Source organism: Takifugu rubripes, chromosome 13, assembly GCF_901000725.2.
Source record: "Takifugu rubripes chromosome 13, fTakRub1.2, whole genome shotgun sequence".
Classification (NCBI taxonomy): domain Eukaryota; kingdom Metazoa; phylum Chordata; class Actinopteri; order Tetraodontiformes; family Tetraodontidae; genus Takifugu; species Takifugu rubripes.
The window spans coordinates 18,829,754-18,854,443 of NC_042297.1; the positions used below are offsets into that span (position 1 = coordinate 18,829,754).

At 44.3% G+C, this 24,690-nt stretch overlaps 1 protein-coding gene across 1 annotated transcript in view; it reads right to left on the bottom strand.

Moving 5' to 3' along the window:
- Positions 1 to 11,088: 11,088 nt before the first annotated feature.
- The window catches only part of galnt18b (UDP-N-acetyl-alpha-D-galactosamine:polypeptide N-acetylgalactosaminyltransferase 18b), a 45,212-nt gene continuing 31,610 nt past the window's right edge, over positions 11,089 to 24,690 (bottom strand). Inside the window, exons 7-11 of the mRNA XM_003970013.3 lie at positions 20,085 to 20,270; positions 18,035 to 18,172; positions 16,135 to 16,230; positions 14,228 to 14,392; positions 11,089 to 11,717 (exon numbers count right to left, since the gene is read on the bottom strand). Of these exons, the coding sequence (XP_003970062.1) occupies positions 11,571 to 11,717; positions 14,228 to 14,392; positions 16,135 to 16,230; positions 18,035 to 18,172; positions 20,085 to 20,270 (732 nt within the window). The 3' untranslated portion in view covers positions 11,089 to 11,570. The remainder of the gene's footprint in view (positions 11,718 to 14,227; positions 14,393 to 16,134; positions 16,231 to 18,034; positions 18,173 to 20,084; positions 20,271 to 24,690) is intronic.

Here is a 24,690-nt window from a genome sequence, read left to right on the forward strand (position 1 = left end):
GCGGTGTAAATTAGACAATTCTCAAAATTTGCCAGTGCCGATTCTGTGTTCAGCATTCCGAGCACGCGCGCTGCACAGATATGCTGAGGTAGATCAATGGTCGCTGTCCTGTTTGCAAAATTGTGTTGGGCTTGAGGGACTGTCTGAAAAACCGACGACAAGCCCTGCGCCCATGCCCACACTCTGGCTGGGCGCTAGCTGATCACATTAACATGAGATTAGATGGAGAGGAGAGCACTCCCCAGAGAGAATTTAAAATGTTTTCTCTGTAAAAGCCAAAAGCAAAATGCAAAAACATTAATAATCCCACCAAATCAGTTTTTGGGACAGTTATGTGTCCTCTCAACGTGTACACCACAGCATCCACAGCAAAGTTCAACACAGTAAAGGTGCACTGTTTCATGCTTGGATTATCTCATCACTTTAATAGAGATAACTGCAGTTATCTGATTAGGAGCAATCCGATTAACACACTTTGATTTGCTCTGATGTCTTTGTGCATGTTTACCCCTCAGTCTGATTCATTCTGCTCTTGTGCATCTGCGCTTGTGTAAAGAAACAAACGGTGGAAAATGGGAGCGAGGTAGCGACAACGGTGGAGAGCAACAGACAACAAAGGCGTCGTGTAAATGAAGGAAACCAGCAGCCTGAGAAATAACAGGAGAAATCAGTCTTATGTCACACATGTGAACCTGCTCTAAAATCAGATAATTGGACTGAAACATTTAAATCAGGCTTTGTGCAGGATGGCCACATCTGAACGCACCACACACAATTATCTGTTTACCTCTAGGTCAGACCCATTTATTTTATTCTGTTTTTACTGGTAGTTGAACAGAGAAGAAAGTGTTTCCCAGAGATTCAATCAGAACACCTGATGTCAGTGCTAATCTCTCGAGGACGGCGTCCTTATCTATCCTCTCATCCTGCAGTGAGAAGATGGCCGAGTACTAACTCCCCCCAAAAAAGCGAACCCCGGCTTTCAGCTAATCTGAGTGATCATGTAGTGTTTAAGGCAGAGAGGCGTCGCTGCAAGGCAGAAATTCTGCACAGTCCGGAGGAAAAGGAGGTACTTTTCCCTCACGTTATTGTCTTCGGCTCATTTTGTGGTCAGAACAAAGAAAAAATGTACTGGGCGGCACGAAACAACAAAAAAGCTGGACGGTCATTTGTCTAAGTCAGTGTGAGGCAGCCAGACGGAAGCAGAATCATCCGGTGTTGGTCTGGACAAAAAGTTGCTAATAGATGTTGGTTAGCTTTTCAATGGACTCACAGAAATGCATCTAATAACTGCATTCAACAATGTGAAAAAGAACAGAAAGCAGATTTTGACCCTAATTTAAATCTTAATGAGAATGATGTCTTGTAACGCTTAGCCAAACCGGTTGGCCATTTTAACAGAAATCCAGTTGGAACATCAATACAGCTGTGTTATTGGACGGTTCTGCCCTTCCCTGGCTCAGCAGGAGAGGAGCTCAAATAGAGAAAACACCAGATTACCAAGGGGAGCAGGGAGTCAGAAAATTAGCTAAATGGTTTGCTGATGGCTTCACATCTCCTGAGCTGAAGCTCCAGGAGGTAGAAATGTGTCAGTCTTGGCTCCACTGGCCTGATAGAACAAGCAAACTGCTCAATAACATCCTGCATCTCTGCAATGCCTGTTAGGAGCTTTTCCTTATTCCTCATTTAAAATTATAATCCAGATCACAGTGGGTGTACATATAATAAAAGATAATTATACATCGTCATGCATAATGTCATGAAAATTAGTAACCAGGAGGATTTTTTTTTTGTATAATTAAAAACTACCATAAATTAGAGGTGACAGGTATTCATGAAAATGGCACACGCTCAAAGAAAGTGCTTCACCTCTGTGTAATCTCTCCTTAAACACTCAGTGTCTTCATTAAATACGGTAAATATGCTCATGTGTGGACCAGGAGGGTTTTGTACCTCAGGGAGGGAGTCATCGGCCATTCTGGGACACAGCAGAGCTCAGTACTGGACACACAAGGCGGCTCAGCCGTCATGGAAAAAAGGTTCTGGGTTCACTTGGGTTTGCATGTAGTCCAGTTACCCTCACTGGTGTACGTGGTGTGTGTCCTCTAATGGGCTGTTGACCTGACCTGACCTCTCCCAGTGACTGCTGGGATTAATCCAGCACCTGACCCTGATCAGGAGGGATCCACTCAGCAGAAAACAGACAGATGAGCAGATATATAAACTGATCAATAACAACTCTTGCAGCTTGTTTTAGTCACTCATTATGATTATTATCATTTCTCATGAAAGTGCTGAGGCGTCACATTGGTGAAATGGGTCGGACCGTTGCTCCTTCCTCCTCACTACGCAGCTGAACATTATGCACCTGCAGCCCACTGGATCCATCAATATTCCTAATGCTGGTTTACACAGCGAAGGACACGACCTGGGACTTTCTAATTTATTTTAATTTACACTACAGATGTACTGAACACTCATTATTATTCATCGTTTTATGATGTATTTGTATTAATCTATTATAATCAATTCTAGGAACTGTATTTCCTCCTCTAGGATCAAAAGATATGTTCTCTATTAAACATGTCACAGAACTGGATGTTTTCAGAGGTGTCACTGAATCAGGCCCAAACCCTGATTATATTATCCAAGACGCTCTCACGGCTCCGTCTGCCCCCCCCCAGCCAGCCTGTTTGTCGGTTCAGGTTGAGAAGTATTGGCACTGATAGCTAAATCCCACTCGGTACGTGCTGTAGTTTTGTTCCTGCCGTGTGTTACACATGTTGACAGATGCCTCGCAGCACAGGCCCAGACAGGGGTAGATCCCGGCAGATTGGAGTGACGGGAGGGGGGGGTCTCAGACGAGCCGGGCCGTGACAAACTGCTTCGGAGCTGCTTTCGGTCTGCGCCTCCGGTGTGTCCTGGTGCCTGTGTGTCTGGTTTCAGCCGGTGAGCACGGACCTGTCTGCAAAGCCTCCGTGTCATCAGCTCACGCAGGGAATCCTAATGCGCCCGTTGCCTCAGCAGACATACACGCACTGAATTACAGTTAGAGAGACAGTATAGAAATTTTGAGGGCTCCAGAAATACGCGTTGGCTGTATAAAACAAAACGAACCGAATGACAGCATCTGCTTTAATGAAACCCAGAGCTTGACCTTCATACAAGGAGCACTGGCAAGGGAAAAGGCCTAGCATGGAGAAAGCCTGAGCAGGACCAGGTTCATATTGGAGGAGAGGCTCTTGGGTAAAGATCTGTCTGTTATGAAGCTGACAAGTTTAATAACTGGCTTTACAAAAACTTGTTAGTTTTGAGCAATTATTCCCACTCCCCTGGTGGAGAACTCCTACTGTAGCTGACTGATTTCACATGTATTCTGGGTTAACCTTTCAAGCATGATCACATCAGCTCATTCAATTTCCCGGTATTGTTTAATATCCCATACATCCCATGACACTGGAGCCATGTGTAACTAACCCCTGAGAGGATTCATCGCATTCTTGGGGAAAAAAACATTAGTAAGCAGGAGAAAAGGGCTCCAGCAGCCACGTAACTGGCTTCCATCTTTATAAGAAATGCATGGCCCAGGGTGGGCTTGTTTAGATGGCAGCAGCATAAATACAATAATCAATATGAAAGAGTCAAGGAGACCCTGGCAATCACTCCTGTTCAGATCCACAGCCCAGTTCTATATCCTCGCTCTTGTTCAATATCAACTGAATTATTCCCCCGCCACCACGGCATCTACTGTTCAAAACGTGGGGAGACGGCTGAATTAAACATTTATTTTTTGATTTGACAGTTCTGAGTTACGAGCCCAGCGATTCAGCTTACTGTAATAACCAAACCTGAGGCGGTGGCATCAGTGCTGGCCTCAGGAAAGAAATTGCACTTCAGAGCAAACAAATTCTATGAAAAATAACTTTATTTGCATACATATGGAACTGCATTTGTGAGAGACTGCAAAAAAAAAGGAAAAAAGTCCAACGCTGCAAATGAAATATAGGGACGGTCTTTCTTTGTGATGGGTCTTCCCCTGCTCATAATTTTCTATCTTATGACAGCTGCCACATATTTAAAAGAGGTCAACAGTTTCAATTTCAGGGAACTCAAGAGGAACACCTCTGCTGATCAGCACTTCAGAAAAGTCCCAGTGCTCGGATAAATACACGGTAGATGTTTGATAGATAAATCCTGGTGGTGTCTGACAAGCGTTTCACACTGCTACAGTACTGAGTCAAGATATTCTGTCTTTTTATAGCCATCAAGCAAATACTCACCGATCCGCCTCTCTCTCAAGACCACAAAACCCTTTTTGACAGTGTGAAGTTGTTTGCAGATGCTGCGGCACTGCTGGTGTTTGATGGCGCTGGCCAGTCTTACCATTCACACGCCAGTTGTGTGGACGTTCTCTGCCTGCAGACATCCACACAGTGCAGCGGGAAGAAATGGAAAGATCGCCGCCCGCATTTTTATTTTCACTCAACATGAGTGCCATGAAAGAAAAAAAAACCCCCCAACAAACACAACCAATAAACGTGACCCGGACCCCCCCCAAAAAAGAAATCTAAAATTGTTGGAATAGAAACAAAAGAAAAATAAACCCCAGACAGATGGAAAGAGCTAAGAAACTGCAGAATGTCTAACTGAGAATAGTCACTCTTTGAGGATTTTTAAAAATAAACTCATATCACACTGATTGATCCTCCCACTCTGCTGCGCCGTTTTTGGCTCATGGATGATCAAGCTGGTTTTACAGCAGACTGAGTCTAAAGCAAACAGTCATTTCATTTTAATAGCTTTCCCTCTTCTTCGTAATATGCTGCGATTTTGTTTTATGCTGCCATGATTTCACATCTACAAGGATCTGCAAGCATGTCCAACATGGGGAGGATTTAGTCGTTTGGCTAATTGATACAATTCTGCTCCAGAACAAAGTGCTGAACCGGAGCTGAGTTTTCCTCAGAGCAGAAAAGAACTGGAAAAAAGTAAAAATTTCAATATTAAACAGAAATACGCTGTTTGAATCCGCTGTGTTAGTTTGCAGCCCGCCCAACCAGGATGTGAGATGCAGTTTTGCTCCCAGGAGGTCTGCAAAAATCATTCTCCAGATTGTTCAACCACACAGAATGTTAATTTTGCCTGAACGTCAATACGCCATTGTGCTCTATAGGGAACAAAAAGACTCACTTGGAAGAATTATCAGAAACAAAGTGGAATGCTTCAGGGATAAAAAAAACAACAAATGTCTGGACCCGAGTCGCGTTTTGAGCGTCGGCAAACATCATTAACCAAAAGTTCACGTGTGAACGAGCTCCATTTGGGCAGCAGAGGAGATTAAACATGGAATCAACGGAAGAGGCGAGTTTAGCTCTGCTCTCCAGATGGCCCGATGTGTGAATTGTGCGAGCTGGGTGGAAAACGTCGACCTATCTGCGACAGAATCAGCACCTCCCACTCAGTTTAACGCTGCGGCTGAATCAGGCTCCCTATAGGAGCTCATGACTCACGCAGCCTGCTGTGCTCCATTAAACCTCTAATGATGCTCTGCAGCTTGAATTAAGAATCCAATATTAGTGTCAAAAACACATGTTTATCACCAAAAACACAGGAGAAAAGTGCTGGAATTATTAGCTGGTGTGCAGCAACAGAAAGGAGACTATTTCTCATTTCTATTTGCCCCAGAGTCGGCGTGTTATTACACCTTTATGACTGGGTCTGTTTGTGTAACATGTTGTGATGCCAGAAGTTTTCCCTGAATCATCTCGGCATTATACTGTAGCAGCTACAATGGTTAAGATATAAATGATCTGTTCTATTAGGAAGGACAAGCACACTAGTGGTTATTTTAAAGGCTGTGCTGTTATATAATGGGGACGTTTCTTTGCAGACGTGACACTTTCCGGGTAGAGTGTTGTGGGCAGGCAGCCGTGATGGATGACAACGTCGGCCCGGGATTTAATAGCTTCTTAGCACTCTAACACCACGGCCATTGCTGCCACTGCGCCATTTTAAAAGTAGCAGGTCAATTTGTTGATGCTCATTAAATATGCATCCCTTTATGGCTGCGCTGGGCCACATTTTTATTTACCCCCTGCGGCGAGGAACGGCACCAAAGCACGGCGGGGCGTCGCCATCCATTCAGTCTGACCTAACGTAAGTGAGCAGGATTTGCTGACATCTAGTGGTGAAAAAGAATGGACAGAAACAGCAACTTTTCCCTGAGGTTAAAGGTCAGAGCTGCTCTGCGGCATTTGTAATGAGAGAGGGATTCGAGGCGGAGCCGCATCTCTGTCTTCTGACCATCCATCAGCTCACAGACCGCCGCGCTGGTGCGTGCTGTCGTTCTTCCGCCTGCACCTTTGCATCCGCCGGAGGCTCGCTGGTGTTTGCCGGTGTTCCCCTCGTGTTTGTTTCCCCTGCTTCATTAGCATTTCAAACAGTTTCGGCATATGAAAATCCATCACACCTCTTCTTTCAGGGAAACAAGATCAGGGTTTGGCGCCCCGGTGCCTCGCGCAGCTCAGGTCATTTGTTTTGATCGAGGACGGCAGACCGAGAAGCATATTAAAGAGGGGATTGCTAATGAAGTAGTCCTCTGTTGCTTTTTCGTCTGGAGTTCTTCCACCTGACTTTCCGGCCTTCTCATTGATTGAGAATTTTCCAAGGTGTCCGGATTTGTTGTCCGCTGCTGCAAATGTGCTTCCGAGTGTTCGTTTACACCTGTTTTTGTTCATTTTGCGGTGAATCAAACTAGTTGCTTGTTGGCATTGATGATAGGGGGGGAGGAAAAAAAGGAAAAAACACAATAGAAGGTCTCTCTGCATCAGAAAACACATGCTTTTAAAGCTTTCAGACTGTTCTAATGTCTACCGTTAGGAGACATTACTAGAATAGTCTGAAAGCTTTGAGTTTTGTCATGTGGAGGCTAACCTACACAGGCTTTATGGACAATTTGGGAATGACACTGATGTATATGGAGCAGACCTTTTCAGACATTTGAATCTTACGTTGCCATCTGTGCAGACCTCAGTAGCTGACAAGGTATGAGGGCAACACTCTCCTCAGGGCAGCCGTATGTGGCCTGGACTATTCTTGGCACTTCATTTCTCTTTTTGGGCTAAACTCAGAAATGATCAAAGATCACTCCTCTACGCTGTGACATCACCTATCATTAGTCTTATATACGGTATATATATATTTATATATTGCTAATGGCTTTTGGCTAAAACAGAACCAAAGTAATACTGACAAATGTATTCTCCATTTTTGTCAATGATTTAGTAGAACGCTAAAAAAAAAATCAGTTCTGTCTTCTTCCGCTTATCTGGAAAGCCAGATTCTGATGAAGGCCCTTCAATCCTCTCTCTGCAGCCAACCACTTCCAGCTTCTCTGGGAGAACACCAAAGACTTTCAAGGCAAGATCAGCGACGTGCTGGGTCTCTCTTGAGGTCTCCTTTTTGTGACCAGGAGTGTGCAATCCACCCTTTTGTGACTCTGACTCTCAAGTGTAGAGCACTTTAGCATGATCTAAAGGTCACTGTTCAGTAAAACCAATACATCACATCACTGGAAATAGGACAGAATCACATAGAATCCCCACCAAAAATGATGGGCTCAAGGATTTTCCCCACAGTAAACAGAGAACTGGAATTATTATATTTACTTTAAAGCCCGGTGGCTACAGATGTGTGCCGCACCCTCTGACGTTTGTCTGACAGATGTCATTTACCATAAATGCAGCTTTGAACATGCTAGCATGAACATTTACCCAGGAATCAGGACTTTGAGGTGCCAGAAAAATTGCTTCCGTGTATATCCATCCATCAGGACCAGTCAGCTAATGAAAAAGACGGGATGCATCTGCAATGACAAATATAAGCTCTGTGAGAAGAGTATTGCTTCCTTGATTAGAGGCTTCAAATGTGTTTTTATCTGTAAAATTAATCTTGCAATTCTTCAAGGGGGAATAGCAGCAGGAGCTGATGTGATGTGACAGGTGGAGGGTCCTGATGACCCAACAGCCGTGTGTCATACACAACCTGGGAAGACGTCTACAGGGGAAGAAGCTCTGGAAGCTTTGGAGGCCTTCACTTTCAGATCTCCTGGAGGATCCAGTTCAGCCCCCTGTGTATGAGCACCAGTGCAGGAACACTGCAGACTGGGGTTGTTTCCCGCTCCAGGGAGGGAGTCGTTTTCCAGACTGTGGTGATTAAACTCTGAATGCGTGTCACGAACTTAAGCCTTTCAGATGAAAGTGGGCTGCCTGAAGTTTCCAGGTCGCTGGTGTCAGCCAGCAGTCACAGGACAGACGGCTGTTGGAAAACTGAACCGTAACTATGGATCCAACTGAACGTCGCACCTCCCTCTCAGGCGTGATTAAAGTTTGATGAACTTCTCACAGACTCCTTTGGTTCTCTATGACTTGACAAAAACGCCAGCAAAGAAAAATAAGTGTCTTTTTTTGGTTTTCAGCCTTTTTTTCTAATTAAGATGTGAATGCTAGATTAGGAAATCGAGTGAAAATCAAAATAGGGCTTCAGATGTGAAAATGAAGCAGGCCGAGTCTCATCATTTCTCATTTGTAAAACACACATCTGAAAAGGCTGCAGAATTTTACACAACAGCCATTTGAAACTCCAAACAAAAGGCTATTAGAATAAATATAATTGACTAAGGAGTCTCTTTCACTCTTCTCTTCAGACAAAGTAAATGGGAATGATGATTGGTGATTGATTCGGTGGAACGGGAGCTGATGACTGTCAAAAGAGGACTCACACAGAGACACGTGGGTTTAACGCAGGAAAATGCAACAAAAGACTGGAGCCAAAAGAGCGCAGATAATACGGTCAATACCCATATTCTCTGTTTAATCTGATTTATGGGTCTCTTTCGCCAGCATGATTCATCACTGCCAATAGCTATTACATTGTAGTGTGTAAAAAATTCACAACGCTGACATTCGCTCACTTGTTTATCACGTATTGACTATAATTGTGTTCCCACCGTACAGGAAAAGCCTCCTGTTTTCAATGATTGGGCTGCAGGACAGGAGCTCATACAATGATGTGATGGTGGATGTGCAGAATATAGTATCATTTTCTTTTCATAATGGGTGAGATTATGGAGTTTTATAAATATTTTGCGCGGCATAACCACAAAACTTCAACACAGGTGTCAATTTGTTTGCACAGAGCGACACATTCAACTCTGCCAAGCAAAAACCAGGCAGAGATTAAAGTTCCATCTGCATCTGTGGGCAATTACACGCTGTCATATTTTTAGTTCCTCTTCTCACCTCTGCTTCTGCAGAACACGCAGTTTAGGCCTTGTAGCCATGGCTACGCAGCTCCAACCCTGATTCGCTCTCACAGAGGAAAATTAACGGTGACATTTATCCACTGGTGAAACATTTTACCTGCACACAAAACACACCCGCATGCCGTGTTCTGCAAGTCTGAAGGCCTGTGTTCCTTTTCCAAGGAGACGCAGGAGCTTCCATCATGTTCCAGCCGTGTGACAGCATCTCTTCGGCCGCCCGTCACTCACCCGCAGGCAGCAGCGCGCAGGAGAAAACACCCCTCTCTGCATCGCTCCTGCCAGTCTCACCTCTGACAGGCTGCTTCCCTTCGCCGTATGTTTAACTTATTCCACGGTTCACGGCGTGGCTGCTCCCAGGAAAGCACACCTGAATGTTTTATGTCTCTGTCTCAGTGGCAGAAAGTAATGACGAGACATGTAAAGTTGGCTGGCAGAGGCGCCTCCCAAAAGAGGGGACCACGAGATGAATTATGAAGACTGGCAGAAAGACAGAGAAGGAGGTGCACGGAGGGCGCTGTAATGGGCGTGGATCTTATTTCAACAGCTGTTTGTCTTTTGGGTGATTAGTTATGCGCCAATTGGTCAGTGTGGTTTAAAAGGTTGGAAAATGTTGATTTGACCGTCTATTAAGTGGAGAACTGTGAGGGTAAAAAGACATGATGCTGAACTGTTGGCTTTGGCTTCAACCTACAACAAGCCAAATACCGTTTAAAAGCTTAGAAAGTGGTAACTGTGCTTCCATTTTATTGTTATTAATAAGTATTATGGGTGTGTTACTGGCTGGCTTAAATTCCAGTTTAGGTGGAATATTGTTTAAAACTCATTTTTTATTATGTTTCTACCAGTTCTCTGCTTTAATATCTATTCATTATTAGACTGAACAATGTTAATAAATAATGTTATTGAGAAATACTAAAATCTGCCTTAATTACAGTCCATGTAAATGTTGCTTTTCTGGAGCAAAAGTTCCACATTAGGGCGGCACGATACCGAAGTTTTTAAGATGAACGAGATAAACTCTCTGGTGACGACTTGCTTACTTTACATTTTTAATATATAAATTAATAAGCAAATTCCAGAAAGGCATCTTTAATGCCGGATTCTCAGGGAATTTAGGTCTCGGTTGCACATTTGATGCCAGCTAGTATAAAAAAAAGGCATTTTGGCCAACAAGGAGTTAAATATGTTGAGTAATGAATGTATGTATGAGACAGCATTAATAAAATGCACATGCATCACATCCGTGGTCATTTTAATGCTTTACCTGATGTTTAAATCCGCAGATCTGAAGGAGTGGGAGGCTATAGAAATAGTGTTGTGTTGACTTTCGTTTAAAACTCAGCCAAGCTGAATGTGTTAGTGAGGGAGGCCCCTTTGATGAAAGTGGGTTTCCATGTATATTTAATGCCATGGTTTGCAGAACTCGGCGTGAACGCGGATGGAGATGAGGAATGGTGCTTTTCAAAAGAGGCCGCGCCGCTCGACACCAGCCAGAGTGACATCTGTTGTGTGTTCATGCATCCCTCCGCATTGTTCAGCCGAAGGTCAACATCTATGAGCCGGAACAGCGTTTGTATTCATGTAAAAACCTGTTGCATAAGCTACAGATGTGAGATGCTGCATATTTTTGCCTTTTCTTGAGCTGCGCACCAGCCTGGAACGTGGTCTTCTCCAAAATCTATTAAAGTTTGACAGCAGATTTTAGTTCTTTCAATCTCAATGAGACTGTCCCTTGAACGGCACAAAAAGGCACTTCACTCATCCACTTACGGCAGTCATTTTACTGTTACCTTTTACAAATATTGCCAAATATTAAGACTTTAAAAAATATTGTTTCTGGATTTATTACAGTGTTTCCCCACATCTGCACAGGTGATTCACACCAACAAACCTGAGACACTTCATGGTTAAAAATGACAGCTCCAGAAAGCTACACAGTAGCAGTAAGACACAAACGGATTCTTTTACACCCTTTAAGTCAACAAAATCTGACTGTGCTGAATTTTACCACAAACTATATTAAATATTACACCCTCCAAATTTGGAAAAGCAACCAATCGTAGGCAAAATGAACCCTCGCTCCATGGACGACGTCGTGGAGTGCAAAAATAACCATGTTCAGCCATGCACTGTTCCTATGTCGGACCTCTGCAGCGCTTTCACACAAAACACACACATCAATGTATTCACACACGCACAGAACTAGTCTAGTAAGTGTCCAGTGTGCTGCCTTCCTTTGAAGGGCGGATCATACGGAGTTGTTAAACAGCACATTTGTGATGAACCATTTCTGTCCGGTGCATTTCTGCAGAGTCAGCTGGTAGCCAAACTCATTGTCGCTGCTCGCCACCAGCTCCAGGCACCTCTTTGATTTCCTGTTCTGAATGGGTCCTCCCTGAAAAGATAAGAACAGCCTGGTTAAACCCGGGCCAATCTCGAAGAACGGCTCGCGTGTGAAGCAAAGCAGAACTCCCTAAAATCCACAACGAACTGATGCGAATCGCGTCGCTGAAGCGGACTTGAGCTCTGGGGCCTTTGTGTTGATTCACTCTACCAACCCCACCGGGCTCACCAGACAAAGGCAAAAACAACAGTCAAATTAACAGAGACGTCATTAGCTTTCCCCCTTAGCGTCTAAGTCTTAGCCCATTAACTTTCTCCAACGTCCACACTGAGTTGTGGATGGCAGTATCTCCTTTAATTAAAAAAAAAAAAACACAAAAATGAAGGAGGAAAACAACACTCGTCATACCCTGCAGTGCAGAGGGTCAATTAAATTACCTACTTTTTATTTCAGCAAGAACCTGGACCTGTCCCATTGGGTCAAACCATTTGTTACAGTTAACAGGTTGATAATAACTGCTTCCATTTGCCGTTTATGGAGCGTAGTGGTGGCAGCCTTAACCTGCCCATAAAAGCGATAAATAGTGCAATAAAGGCATTTATCACTTAGCAGCTGCAGCTACATCAGGCGAGATGCCACCGTGGATCTGGGAGGACAACAGCGTCTCGTTTAGAAAAGTTTAGAAATTATATTCACTGAACAACGTAACCAACAATTATTTGAAAATTACAAGTGAAAGAACGAAGGAGAGAAAATGCACTTTCCAGGATGTTCTCCTTGTGTCTGCCTGGGTTCCCTCCTCTGGCAACCTCCCACGCATCAAAGCAAGTCATTTAACTGGTGCCTGCATGGGTCAACTGAAACGTGCATGATTATGTGTCCTCCCCATGAACATGCCTGTTCATACCGTCCCTCTCAGTGTCAGCTGCAACAGCCTGACCCGGCACAGGTTTGGAGCTGAGACATGATCCATGCGCTAACAATTCCAGTCTATAGATTTGTGACAGAGGCTTCTGTATTCTGCTCCTGGGGCAATGTTCCCTTTGCTAGCTGTTGGACCACTAATTTAGTGCCATCCCAGTGGCAGAGTCAGCAGTTCCTCCAGTGATTTCCTGAACTCTGTTCTCTATACTGCGAACCATGACGATATCATCAGACTCCTAGTTGATTTCGCAACTGCAAGGCGAAGGATGGACGGAGAGTCACCTTGTCGCTTGCTCCATCGAGCAGTGGCACCGCTCACATTAAGTGTCTAAAATACGTCCCTGCTCCGGGTGGTTCCCAATCCGAATGAATCACATGCTGAATATTACCTTTACGAATGCAAACCAGTAAAATAACAGGACATTCGTGTTGGTGCATGAGCCAGTATGCTGGTGCTGTTCTCCTCGTTCTTTTTCCCGTGACTGATGGCACATCTCCCATCTCATAAGCTAACACAGCTTGACCTAACGCGTCAAGCCGTGACCATTTTTCAAGGTTGGAAATTTCGATTCCTGGCGGTCTGTGACACTGTTTCCCAACGAGCATACCTTCATCTGCACAGTAATTGGCCAAATGTAACAATAAATGTGAAATAGTGTTTGACAGACGGGGCCTGACAGAAATTTTTACATTCTAATCCACAGTTATTGAACACCTTAACTTCAGGTCAAGATTTTAAAAAAAGCTCCTCTGTTTTAAATGCATGCAGAGGGTTACAGTCTAATTGCCCTCTGATAATTGGTTGTGGCGGCGCTGCTTCTGTTTCTGGAGGTTGTGTTTCTTTTTTGTTTCTGCTCATCTTTTTTTTTTTTTTGCAGAGGAGTCCCTGGGCCGCTATAAAAATCTTGCTTTTCCCTGTGAAAACACCCACCACGACCGCCTAATGAATGTATGTCAGCATGTAGCCTTTGGGAAGGACTTTTTTTAGAAGGATTTGTTGGATTTTAATGGAATGGAATATTTACTACGCTGGATACAAACCTGCAGGCAGGACAGCACCTACACACACCAAGCACCGTGTTTGCCCTGTATCAGAAAACCCTCCACCTATTAATGCACGACTGATAGTCACACCGGTTCATCTCTCATTTCCATCAAGAATCGAGGCTTATTAAAGCTGTTTTACTAGGATAATTGGAAACCTTTGATGGATAAGTGAGGTAAAGCATATTTCACTGGGAAAAGATTAAGACTATTGCCAGTTAATCAGGCTTTGTGCAGAATAGTGAAACATTTGAATTAAGGACGATAAATGAAACTGTAACATTCGCCATTCTTTGACTTTGCTTTTGCTGCATCAAGCAATTCATTTCTATTAGAACTTGATGCTTTGCAACAGCACAGCAATAACGGATGCCAACATCTGGAGATGCTGCACGATACAAGGCCTGCATACAAATCTGCCGAGGACAAAAATCAATAGTTTTCAATGACTTCCTGTGAGGGGGTGGGTAGTAATTAGGCGAAAGCCCATAATGCAGCAATAAAAGCTGGTGTTCAGGGTAATTTCCGCTAATTATAACACATTATGCGTGGTGGTTCAGCAACAGTAGTCAGGATGAAGAGGGTGGGTTCACCTGAGTGAAGAACCAGTGGAGCTTCATGCGCTTGGCTGCGGCGTAGCCACACTCGATGAGGCGCAGCCTGCTGTTCACATCCACCAGGCACTTGTTGTCGTCGTCGTCGACGGTGGGACTGAGGAGCCCGATGTGCAACTGCTGAGTACTGGTGTAGTACACCGTCTGCAGGAGACACACATCCCGCAGTCAGCAACCGGCGTCAGCCACGACGCAGTCACAGGCGCCGCTGACATTTAGGTAATGACGCTTACAGAGACGCGGCCGAACAGGCAGTAAACCGTGCGGCTATGGGACGTCTTGGGTTGTTTTGTTTGGGGGGTATGATAAAGATGCCGAAGCATACATATGCAGAGCCTCTGCATTTACAAATGTGTCCTGAGGAAAGACCAGGTGCTGCAAGGCTAAGAAGTTCATCCTTAACTCATGAATGAAGACGAATAACTGTGGCCCCTGTGAAGGAATCTTTCCCAACGGCTCTTCAAGGGCGGCGGGTCGCCCAGGACAACGGAAAATCCTGACAACCGTGTTCTGTGCTCAGAGTGACAGCGAGGTGAGACATCCTCCTCAATAGTTATTCAGCAAATACAACACTTTGACATCTGTATTAATCGTCCCAAGACTGCTGTGATGGACTAATCACAGGTGCACCCTGAGACAGGACCTGGCTGCAGCCTGAGCTCAGCAGGTGAGCTGTGGCTCATCACCAGATCTCCCCACAGGCCTTTCGGTCAGGAGGACAACAATAGATGAAGTTAATTAACCATTTTTTTTACCCGCAGTTAACACATGCACTGTTTATGCGCTTTTACATTGCTACATAGCGATAGATATTAAATGTACAGCACCATTGTTGGTCTAAAGGTGACAGATAATTTATAATCAATCAATATTGGCTTATTGTCTTACTTTCCCTCTTGTTTTGTAACTCCACTTATACGTCTGATAATCCTAAATAGTCTCTTGCCTCCATCCCACCACGCAGCAGTGTGAGTAGGATTTATCTTTCTCTTCATGTGTTGCTCCTTTCTAGAGCAGCAGCAGCTGCTTGGTTTGGAGTTGTGTCTCTAGTTGCTGAATTTCTTCAGTTGCCGTTTTATGGCCTCAGCTGACGCTCTCGTTGGGAACCATCATTTTGATATCCTTCTGTTCACGTCTACACCATTTTTTTTCTCCCAAATTCTCTGTTTGCACAAATCGATGACACACTCAGCTTGGACTTCCAAAATACCGGCAATGAAATTTGTTTAATAACCCAGATTTTGTGTCAGACTGAAGAATAAAAGAGAGATTTCAGGTCTATAGAGGCCACCCCACCCCTCTCTGAAATCCATTCTTTATTACACCTGGGTGCATTCATAGCATATCACTGTGTAACTGATACAAAATATGATCGAATGACGATGGGCTGCTGAGAAAATGTAAAATTCACAGCAATATTTCAGAGAATCAACGTGCAACCAATGGTGCTGTAGCAGTGGGTGGACATCCAATATGACAAGGTGTGATTGTGGAATAAGCGGAATTGTATTCAGATGAACAACGTGAGGTCAGGCGTCACTCTGCCGTCTCTGCCACGGTCGACCTATGTCACAAAAACAATTTGCCCTGACATAATGTGACAGAGGGATCAATGGCGGGAGAAAAGAAATGCTAATGGAGCTATGCAAAGCTTTAAGCTTCTTGTTAGGAGGCTCACATGCATCCAGAATAAAGAAATAACGCCAAGAAATGGGATTGAAAATTGCAGTTACTTCTAAGTTTGTAATAATTCAGCGCCTTTGTCTTATCTTTGTTTCTTTGTTTTATCTTTAGTTTTAATCAAAGCCACGTTTACTGTTGCTTCTGTCCTCTGAGTTGCATTATGGGTTAATTCTGGCCTGATTCTACACACACGAGGTTCAAACCTGAGGCGTCATCCCGTGACAGAGGTACAGGATGGGCACGTTGTCGTTGTCGGGTCCCTGGTCCAGACACAGGTCGTTCTTCAGAGAGTTTTTCATCTGAGAGAGATGGAAAAAATGAGAAAAAAAATTAGCTACAATCCAAATAACATCAAACCGAGATGCAGAGGTGTGTTTGGGTGCGTTTACAGCAGGCGCATGTTATTGCCAAGGAAAGGTGTGAGCCAAAAGTTCCCCTCCTTTCAAAAAGAAAACCTGAATACACAGTAAATACGCCATAAATAACTCGATCCATACCCCTTTATCCTCACATTTTGTCAATGTTAAAAGGACTAAAACCCTGCTCGCCCAAACTCCAAACAGATAAAAAAAAAACCCAGTGTAGTTGGATCTGACTTGCAGCTCGCAGCCGGCATCTTTTTAAAAGACATTTTCTGCTCAGATGATTCAGACCTCAAAGCAGAGTCGATAAATGATATGCGTGACAGAATAAAGGTTCCCCTGATTGTGAGCGAACACACAGCGCTGCGGGGATCTGCAGGGATGGCGATACACGGTACAGACGCCCGATCAGATGATCACAGCCAGGGGTGATTCAGAGGAAGCACTCAGGGACAAAAACAAGACATGACAACTGGGGTCAATGCAAACCTTTGCACCTTTCCCAACATAAGATGAGTAGAATGATGCAGCGCTAAAGCAGCTTCTGCCTACAGCTTCACATCAGGAAGAGTTCATTTTACATACAAGGACATAAGGATTTTTTACAATTAAACATACCGTATGTGACTGTTCAGCCACATTTTGACCAGTATAACAGTGGTAAAATTAAAGATTAAATGAAAGTGTTTGTAGATATACAGCTTTGTTCCCAATGGTCTAGAACTAATGACTGATGCACTGAATGTGTTTGAATCTGTTCTGTTGTTTTGTCCATTTCCTGTTTTATTTTGATAGTCTCATCCCCTTGTTTTACCTCTATCTTTACTTCCTCCCTAAGCTCATTTTATTTTACCGCCTTAGGTCATTTCTCTTATGTGTCTCACCTGTGTCTTATTGTTTCTACACGCTCTTATGTGTTGAATCCAGGCTTCCCTTCCATTTGTTCCCTTCCCTTGTTTCCTGATTTGCTGAAGAACTACAGCAGATGTTGCACACAGAAGCTTTTTAAGTTTAAAGTGTTACTTTCCACCATTTAAACTTCAGACAATAAAATTGAGAACCCAAATTGACAGGTAACAAAAAAGAGAAGTAGTTCTCTTAATTCTGACGGTGTGAATTACAAACGCACAAAATCCCTGACACACACTCAACCCTTCCACAGTGCTTTCTAACTGCGTGTAAAACTTCTCGCAGCACCATGACCGAGCGTTTCGTGAAAAGTAATGTAGAATAATGAGATCATCGGACTCGGAGAAATGAATGTAATGAGGCTGCCCTATTTTCTCGCAGTGTCCTTCCACTGTTTGTCAGTTTGCACAAAGAGAAAAACCAAATCACTCATACAACTGAGGAGGCAGGACCATAATAATGTGTCCTGGGTGTCATTGTGTATTAGGATGCATCCCCGTGATGTGAGGTGGGAGGACTGTGAAAAATAAGGCCGTCTGAGACCCAGGAACGGGCAGAAACACTGCCAGAATTGCATTTTAATGGCCTCTCCCACTAATAGGAGCTGCAAAGCTACAACAGCTGAATTTCAAACAAGCATTTGCTTCATTGCGTCAATCATTTCTCTTTATGTCACCACATAAAGCCGATGGAGTTAAATTCTCCTTAAGGTTGTGCGCGTTCCAGACAACGGTGACGTGGAAACCACCACGAGGAAGTGAAATCGGACAGTTTACAGCCGCGTTTCGTCCTGGTCGAACTCTGAACTGAAGTCAGGACGGAGGCTGCTCACCACTCCGTAGGCCACAGTGTCGCTGTACATCCTCATCTCGGGGTACATGTTGACCAGGTACCATCGGAAAGTTTTACACTGCAGCCTCTTCCTCAGCGCCTTCCTCTCGGAAACATCGCCGATATCAATGCCCGAGTCCTACACACACACACACACACACACACACACACACACACACACAAAGAAAATTGATTAATCATGGCTTGTGGAGAAGCACAACAGATAATGGGGCTCTGAAGAATACTGTTCAGCCATTTGTTGTGGATTTGAATGGCTGAGGGTTTGATTATTCTCATTCTGCTGCTGCATTAGACAGCTGAATTATGGGCTGGATTTATGTTTTTTCAGAGCTATCCGAATGGGCTAAATAACGTCATTATTTACGCAGCTGAAAAAGTTATGTTGTGATTTACAACAACGGGGACACTAATATACTTTAATATACTGTATATGTATATAAGGAGTAATTTATAATTACACACCAGAGAAATCTGTGAATATTTACTTGAGTATCAATAGAAACTCTGCCTGTTCATCTATTATCACCTCAGCTAGAGTCACATGTGCATATTTTCCAAAGCTCCATAAACTGGGTGCAGATGTGCTCAAATTACCACCTTCAAAAACGTCAAAAAGTGAGTCTTAACTCGATGCGAACACTGTTGACTTTGACTCTCTGAGGTAAATTAAAACCGGCATGTACGCTGTTTTTGTTAATTTGCGGGGTAAAACGGAGGCTAAATTTCATGCTTCCCGAGTACAGACTCTGTTAAACGCCTCATTATTGACTGGATGAATTGCCTGCAGATGTTCATCTATTCATAATGTGGATTTACATATTCAAACAGATTATACAGCAGGAGAAGAAGGGGGAAAAAGGATTCAGCAAAGAAACATTTGCCTGTGAGGGATGCTACATTTAACCTAAAACAAAATCAAAAATATTTCCTTTATTTACATGATCCAGTTCATGGCCAAATAAAATAAACAACTCAAAATATCCAGCCGTAATCTATGCCTTAAAACACAGAAAAATGTATTTTAGGCTCAGGGATTTGCTACTTAATGCCTTTTCTTCGCAGTCCAACGAGAAAAGTAAAACCACAAAGAAGGAGATTTAAAGGAATATATTTATTAGGTCTGCTGCATAATTTAGACAAATCTCTTGTTTCCTGCACGCCTAATTTCTTCCTGTATTATTAATAATGCGGGTCCCAGCTGTAATCAGGACGCTAAATCGGCTAAAAGATTTTGGTCATAATTCTTATTGTGCTGAGAAAGCAACAAGCACTAATGATTTACTATGTTTTATTAAATAATGTTTATTGGGTGAAAATCAGGTCATTCTGAAGTGATAAATAATCACAACTGGGCCTTCTGGAACATCAATAAAGACATCAGGGATGGGAGGCTTTTTCTTTTTTCTCTCTGTGTGAAGCTTTGAGGTTAACAGAGTGTGAAATGGGACTTCCTCCTTAAGGTTCCTGATTAAACACAGAAGAGCAAGAAAATTCCTGTCTATGTGCTATTAAAATTCTGATTTTGTATTTAATCATGAGAAACACACATAGATGCACCAGCAATGGTGCCGACACGACCGGGAGGTCCAGACAATTGTAATAACTGAAAGAAGATATGTGCTCATTTGAAAACCTGGTGTAAATTTTCAGTTCGTTTATTGGATTTTGCTCAGAACTCTTGAGAGCCGGTGAAGAGCCAGCAGTGGCTCCGCTCCGCCGCTCCGCCGCTCCACTCCGCCGCTCCGTCTTTGATGTCTTTTGTCTCGTGCTACCGTTTTGCCATTGTTTTTTTTGTTTTTTTTAAATCGCACACAGACGTAAAAGAATGAAGACAATCAGATCGTGGGCAGAAATGCTGCTGCAGCGTTCTGATTACTGTCGTCGTCTGACAAATCATATTACATCACGTTTACATGATCACGTAACTAATCTGACAAATCCGGAAACACACACTGGTTCGTATTTTGATGGTTTTGTAAACGGGCCCAGCACAAACAAACCTGATATATTTGCTGTCTTGGCTCACTCACCTCCATGGGAACGTTCCAGGCCATGTAGACGTGGCTTTTGAACTCATCCATCCAAACCTCTGCCACCCTGAGGGCGTTGCGTCGGACATGAGAGGTGAGGTCCTCGGTGTAAGGTTTATGGGCGCGCTCGATGTGGGCGATGCGAGCACAGGGCAGGACCTCGATGCTGCCGCCGCACTGCCACACCTGATGCGAGCAAACAGACAGAGCAGCGACGTGACTCATCCACACCAATAACCGTGAGAGATTCTCTGCTTCATCTCGTCTCCTCCCATGATCCTTCATTCTTTTCCACCGTCTCTCCCCTGCAGCTGTTGCGTCAGGATCAGTTCAGTTGAGGCGACATTCACCAGCTAAATCATTCCTGCTCTTCCCTTCAACACCTCTGCAGCCTGGTGTGGAGGGAATCATCTTGGCAGAGAAGATTAACGTCCGGGTGTCGAGGAGCGGGAGCCTCGGTCCACGCCGACTAAAGGCCAGTGAAGCAGCATCTTACATAATGAAGGCCTACAGCAGCCTCGAAGCAGATCCCTCTAAAAATGCCCCAAAGTTCAGAACGTTGGATTGTTTCGGTGCTGTAGACGTCTTCCTGATTTTGAAATTCAGTTCTTCAAGTAACAGCCCATATGTTTCAGTATATTTATGAATTTTTGTTGACATAGCAGGAATTAACGTCAAAACCATAAAAAAAAGCAGCAAATTGTACAGAGCTACAAGGCTCAGGCGGCAGGAATCGGAATGCAGGCAACTGAATGGTATCTTGACTAAATGAATGTCTTCCAAGAATCAATAGAGATGTGTTTTGTTAAGCATTATCGGTGATCTCACTTCTACGGTCTGCAGAGGACGCTGAGAAAACACAGGAATGCACTGATCCCAATATTAGCCGAGGATGCCTCTTGTGTGATTGCGCCGCGCTGCTTTGGACCAAAGAGCACTGATGACTTCCATTTAAGTTAAATGTGCCGTTTTTCCATCAGAGAACCTGCTGCCAGAGAGCGACCGCCGTGATTGGTGCAGATGGGCGCCATCAAGGACGGAGCCGCCAACCTTGATACGCGGCATCAGCTGTGGATGTGATTGCTACGCTAATAACAAGGTGCATTCTGTGACCGGAGCCAAACAGATGCCGCAATGATCCGTTTTTGTGTCTGAGTGATGTTAAAAGGCTGCTTGCTAACACCTGAGAGACTTTCAGGGGAAGCGGTGGCATCTCTGCTCACAGGTGCATCTCGTGCAACATCTGAGAGAAGGAAGTGATGCTTCTTTACCAAAATAGGTCATTTAATGACTCCAAGTTGCAGAACAAATTCTTCCCTTGCATTTTTGCCCCTGCTCCTCCTGTTCAGATGAAACCCTGACACCGTGGGACGTCTAAAGATGGCCTCAGACTTCACTCACAGCCCCAAAATCAAATCTAATAAGCACTTGGCCACTTCCCTGCGATTGATTCTATGCTGCGTTATTAAAAGTCCGGTCCTCACTCCCCCCTCCGATATCACTCCCTCCGCTGCCATATCCTCCTACAAATACACCCCTGTCTAAATCCAATCTTTCTAGAAGACTTCATTCAATTCCTTTCTGTTGAATTTTTTTTGGCAGACAAGTGATCCCATATTACAGCCGTGTTTGCTTGGATCTATTATCGGGCCTCTGTCTGGCTCATTTTACCGCTGGTCTCATCACAAATGGCTCTGGACGAGAGCAGAAGCTAAATACGTTTAATGTAAATGTGAGTGGAAGTATTAATTTTCTGTCCACCGTGATTCCAGTTGCCAAGCGGGATGTCTAGTGGCTTAAAGTGGATTTTGATGGGAGTACACATGGCTTTAAACAGAACCCCTGAGGAGCTGGAGCGCAAGGTGACGTTCTGCAAGGCTCTGGCGATAGATTAAGGTTAAATTCTTATATGGACGTAGGTAAAGTCCCAGTGACAAGCAATCTGGCACCAGTATGGCCCAGTTAAGACCTAGTCCCCCTTCCTGAAGTCTAAATATGTGTTTATTTTAAGGTAGCATCGTGATCCTGCCAGAATTTAGGAATTAACAGTTAAAAATAGGTAGAAGGCAGCTGCTAAAAATAGGTTTCGGAAAGTGTCATTTCTGATTTCCCACATTTAATTAAATTAGAAATGACCTTCTGGTCCATTTTTTTCTATGACTCTTAATGTCTCAATCAGGCGGCCAGAGTGTTCGTCACATCTGGGGGGGGGGGGTTAGAAATGAGGACGGGGTTTTTGCGTTGAGCCGAGCTGAGCCGTGACGTCTGGACCGTTCAGGCGTCAGTCACGCAATGAGTCACCACGACAGGCGCGAGTTTGGGCCGCGAAGAAGCGGATCGCGTGATGTAACCGGGCTGATATTCCCTGACACGAGTGGCGGCACCTTGTTGATAGCCGTCCAACTTGAAAGGCAACTAAAGAGCAAAGGGAGGAAACATTCCTCCGTCTTGTGACAAGACCGGCAGAACTCCAGCAGCGTATCCTCTGGTTTCAGACTTCTTTAGAGTTTCTTTTATCTCCCAGCATCCCTCTGCACAAACACAAACTCTGGCTTAAAGCACTTTGCTATTTCCTGCTGCTTTCTTTTCACATTTCCTCAGAATTTAGTGATAAAAAGGTGGTTGCATCAAAGCAGACTTACATTTGAGATAACGCTCAGGTTCCCTCTCCGAGCTAAAGACTTTGGATGTGCTGCTAAATTCTCTGTATCATTAGAACACAAATGTATGTATCCTCCTGCACATGTAGCCTCTCGTATTTTCTGGGTCAGACTCTGGCATCAGCGCCGGGGTCTGGCTGCCCAGTGGCACCGTGGAACATCTGCCTCATTAGCCAATCATCCTCCTTGTTAGCTGCCTCTCCGTGCCGCCGGTTCCTCCACGCCGCCGCTGCTCTCGCCCTCCACCTCTCTATCGCCGCCGACCTTCCTGTTCCAGCCGCCTCATTAAACGCTAAAACCACGATAAATGGGCCGCCCTCGTACCTACGCCGCTGTAGTCTTCGCCAGCGCTCAAAGCACTTTGTCAGTCTGCGTTCACCCTTCGCACTCATGTCAGCGGGCGGACAGCCGCTTGTCCACTCGCGCGAAGACGCAGCATCTGGAGCGGTTTGGGGTTCTGTGTCCGATTCAAGGACGCTTAGAAATGTCTCCCGCTGGCTTCCAATCGCCGACCTTCTGAACAGCAGCAGCACACTGCCCTCCGCCTCCTCATTTTTAGGAGAACTTGTTCCGTATGTGAGCAATAACGATCTCACTAGCGGATAATTGAAATCAGCGGCCAAATATAATAACCATGTGATCGTGGGATGAAACTGTCTCGCGTCTGTCCTTGAATATAAATCACTAATGAAGACCGAACCGACCGAAATCTGGTGGCCTCTGCAGTAATCTATATCACCGCATGACCAGTGTGGTGATCACCGCCTTCTCCTCCCTGTATCAGCGATACTCGTTTAATTTCCGAATTAAATGGGAATATTTCAATGAAATAGTCTCGACGCTCTAATTAACACCTGACATTACAGTCACGCATGGTCGCAGCATAGTTGGGGCACACACCCAGCCACCGATATTCGATCACATTTCCAAATAATACTGTAGATTATTCAGAAGATCTGACATTCACACTGCCTCCATCATGCAAAAGACCCGTCCATCGATCCTCTCGTTGGCGCGTGGTTACCACAGTGGGTTCTATAGATTTTCTGCAGCATCAGGGTCGTGAAACTCATTCCCGACTGCAGGTCTACAATTATGCCCCAGGCCTGGATTCGTCCTGTGTGACTGTTTTGTACTTTTTTCAGTGAGGGAGGGGGGTGGGGGGTGGGGTGGAAGAAGCAGACATCAGTGGCGGAATAACTGACAATAACTGCATAAGTCACATCACACCACGATGTCATCGGGTCCCGTGTGCGTGTTATATATTCACGCGTTCGGGAATAAATCCTACATAATGTATTAAGAGCAGCAAAACAAGATTTGCTACATTTAGCAGAAGGATGAATGTTTTTTTATAACTTGATATTTAATCACAGTGTATTTTAATAATGCTGCAGGGTAAAACACGACTAGAAAGGCTTGTTTTCCACACAGCTGTTTGCATTGAATCCTAAATACACACTGGATATCTGGATGAAACGCGGTGTGTAAATCATTATTATGATGGTAATGGTGTTTTATTGCCACCTTCATAAATATTGTACACAAAGCCGGCTTCATAATTGTGATTCAGAGGCTACAATTATCCTCATTTTTCAACACAACCTTCCTGGCGCTGGTTATGAATGATGTTGTTGGCTTTGTTATGCATTGTTCCAAGCTGGTTTCCTTGGCACAAGATGGAGTGTTGCAGGTGTTTGCAGAAATCATTTCTCTTAAAAGCTTCTTATAAGGTGTTCTCTGTGTTCGGTACCTCACACAAACTGTATTGCTGCATAACGAGGCACCATTCCACAACCTATATTCTAAGAGTTAAAGCTCAAATGTCAGATAAGAGGCGCCGGCTTTTATGCTGCTCTCCGGTTTTTAATAAATGCAGACAAGACAACAAAGTTTGTGCACGGTGTAGATAAACCGTTGCTTCTCGAAGACTCCGGGTTCAGTTG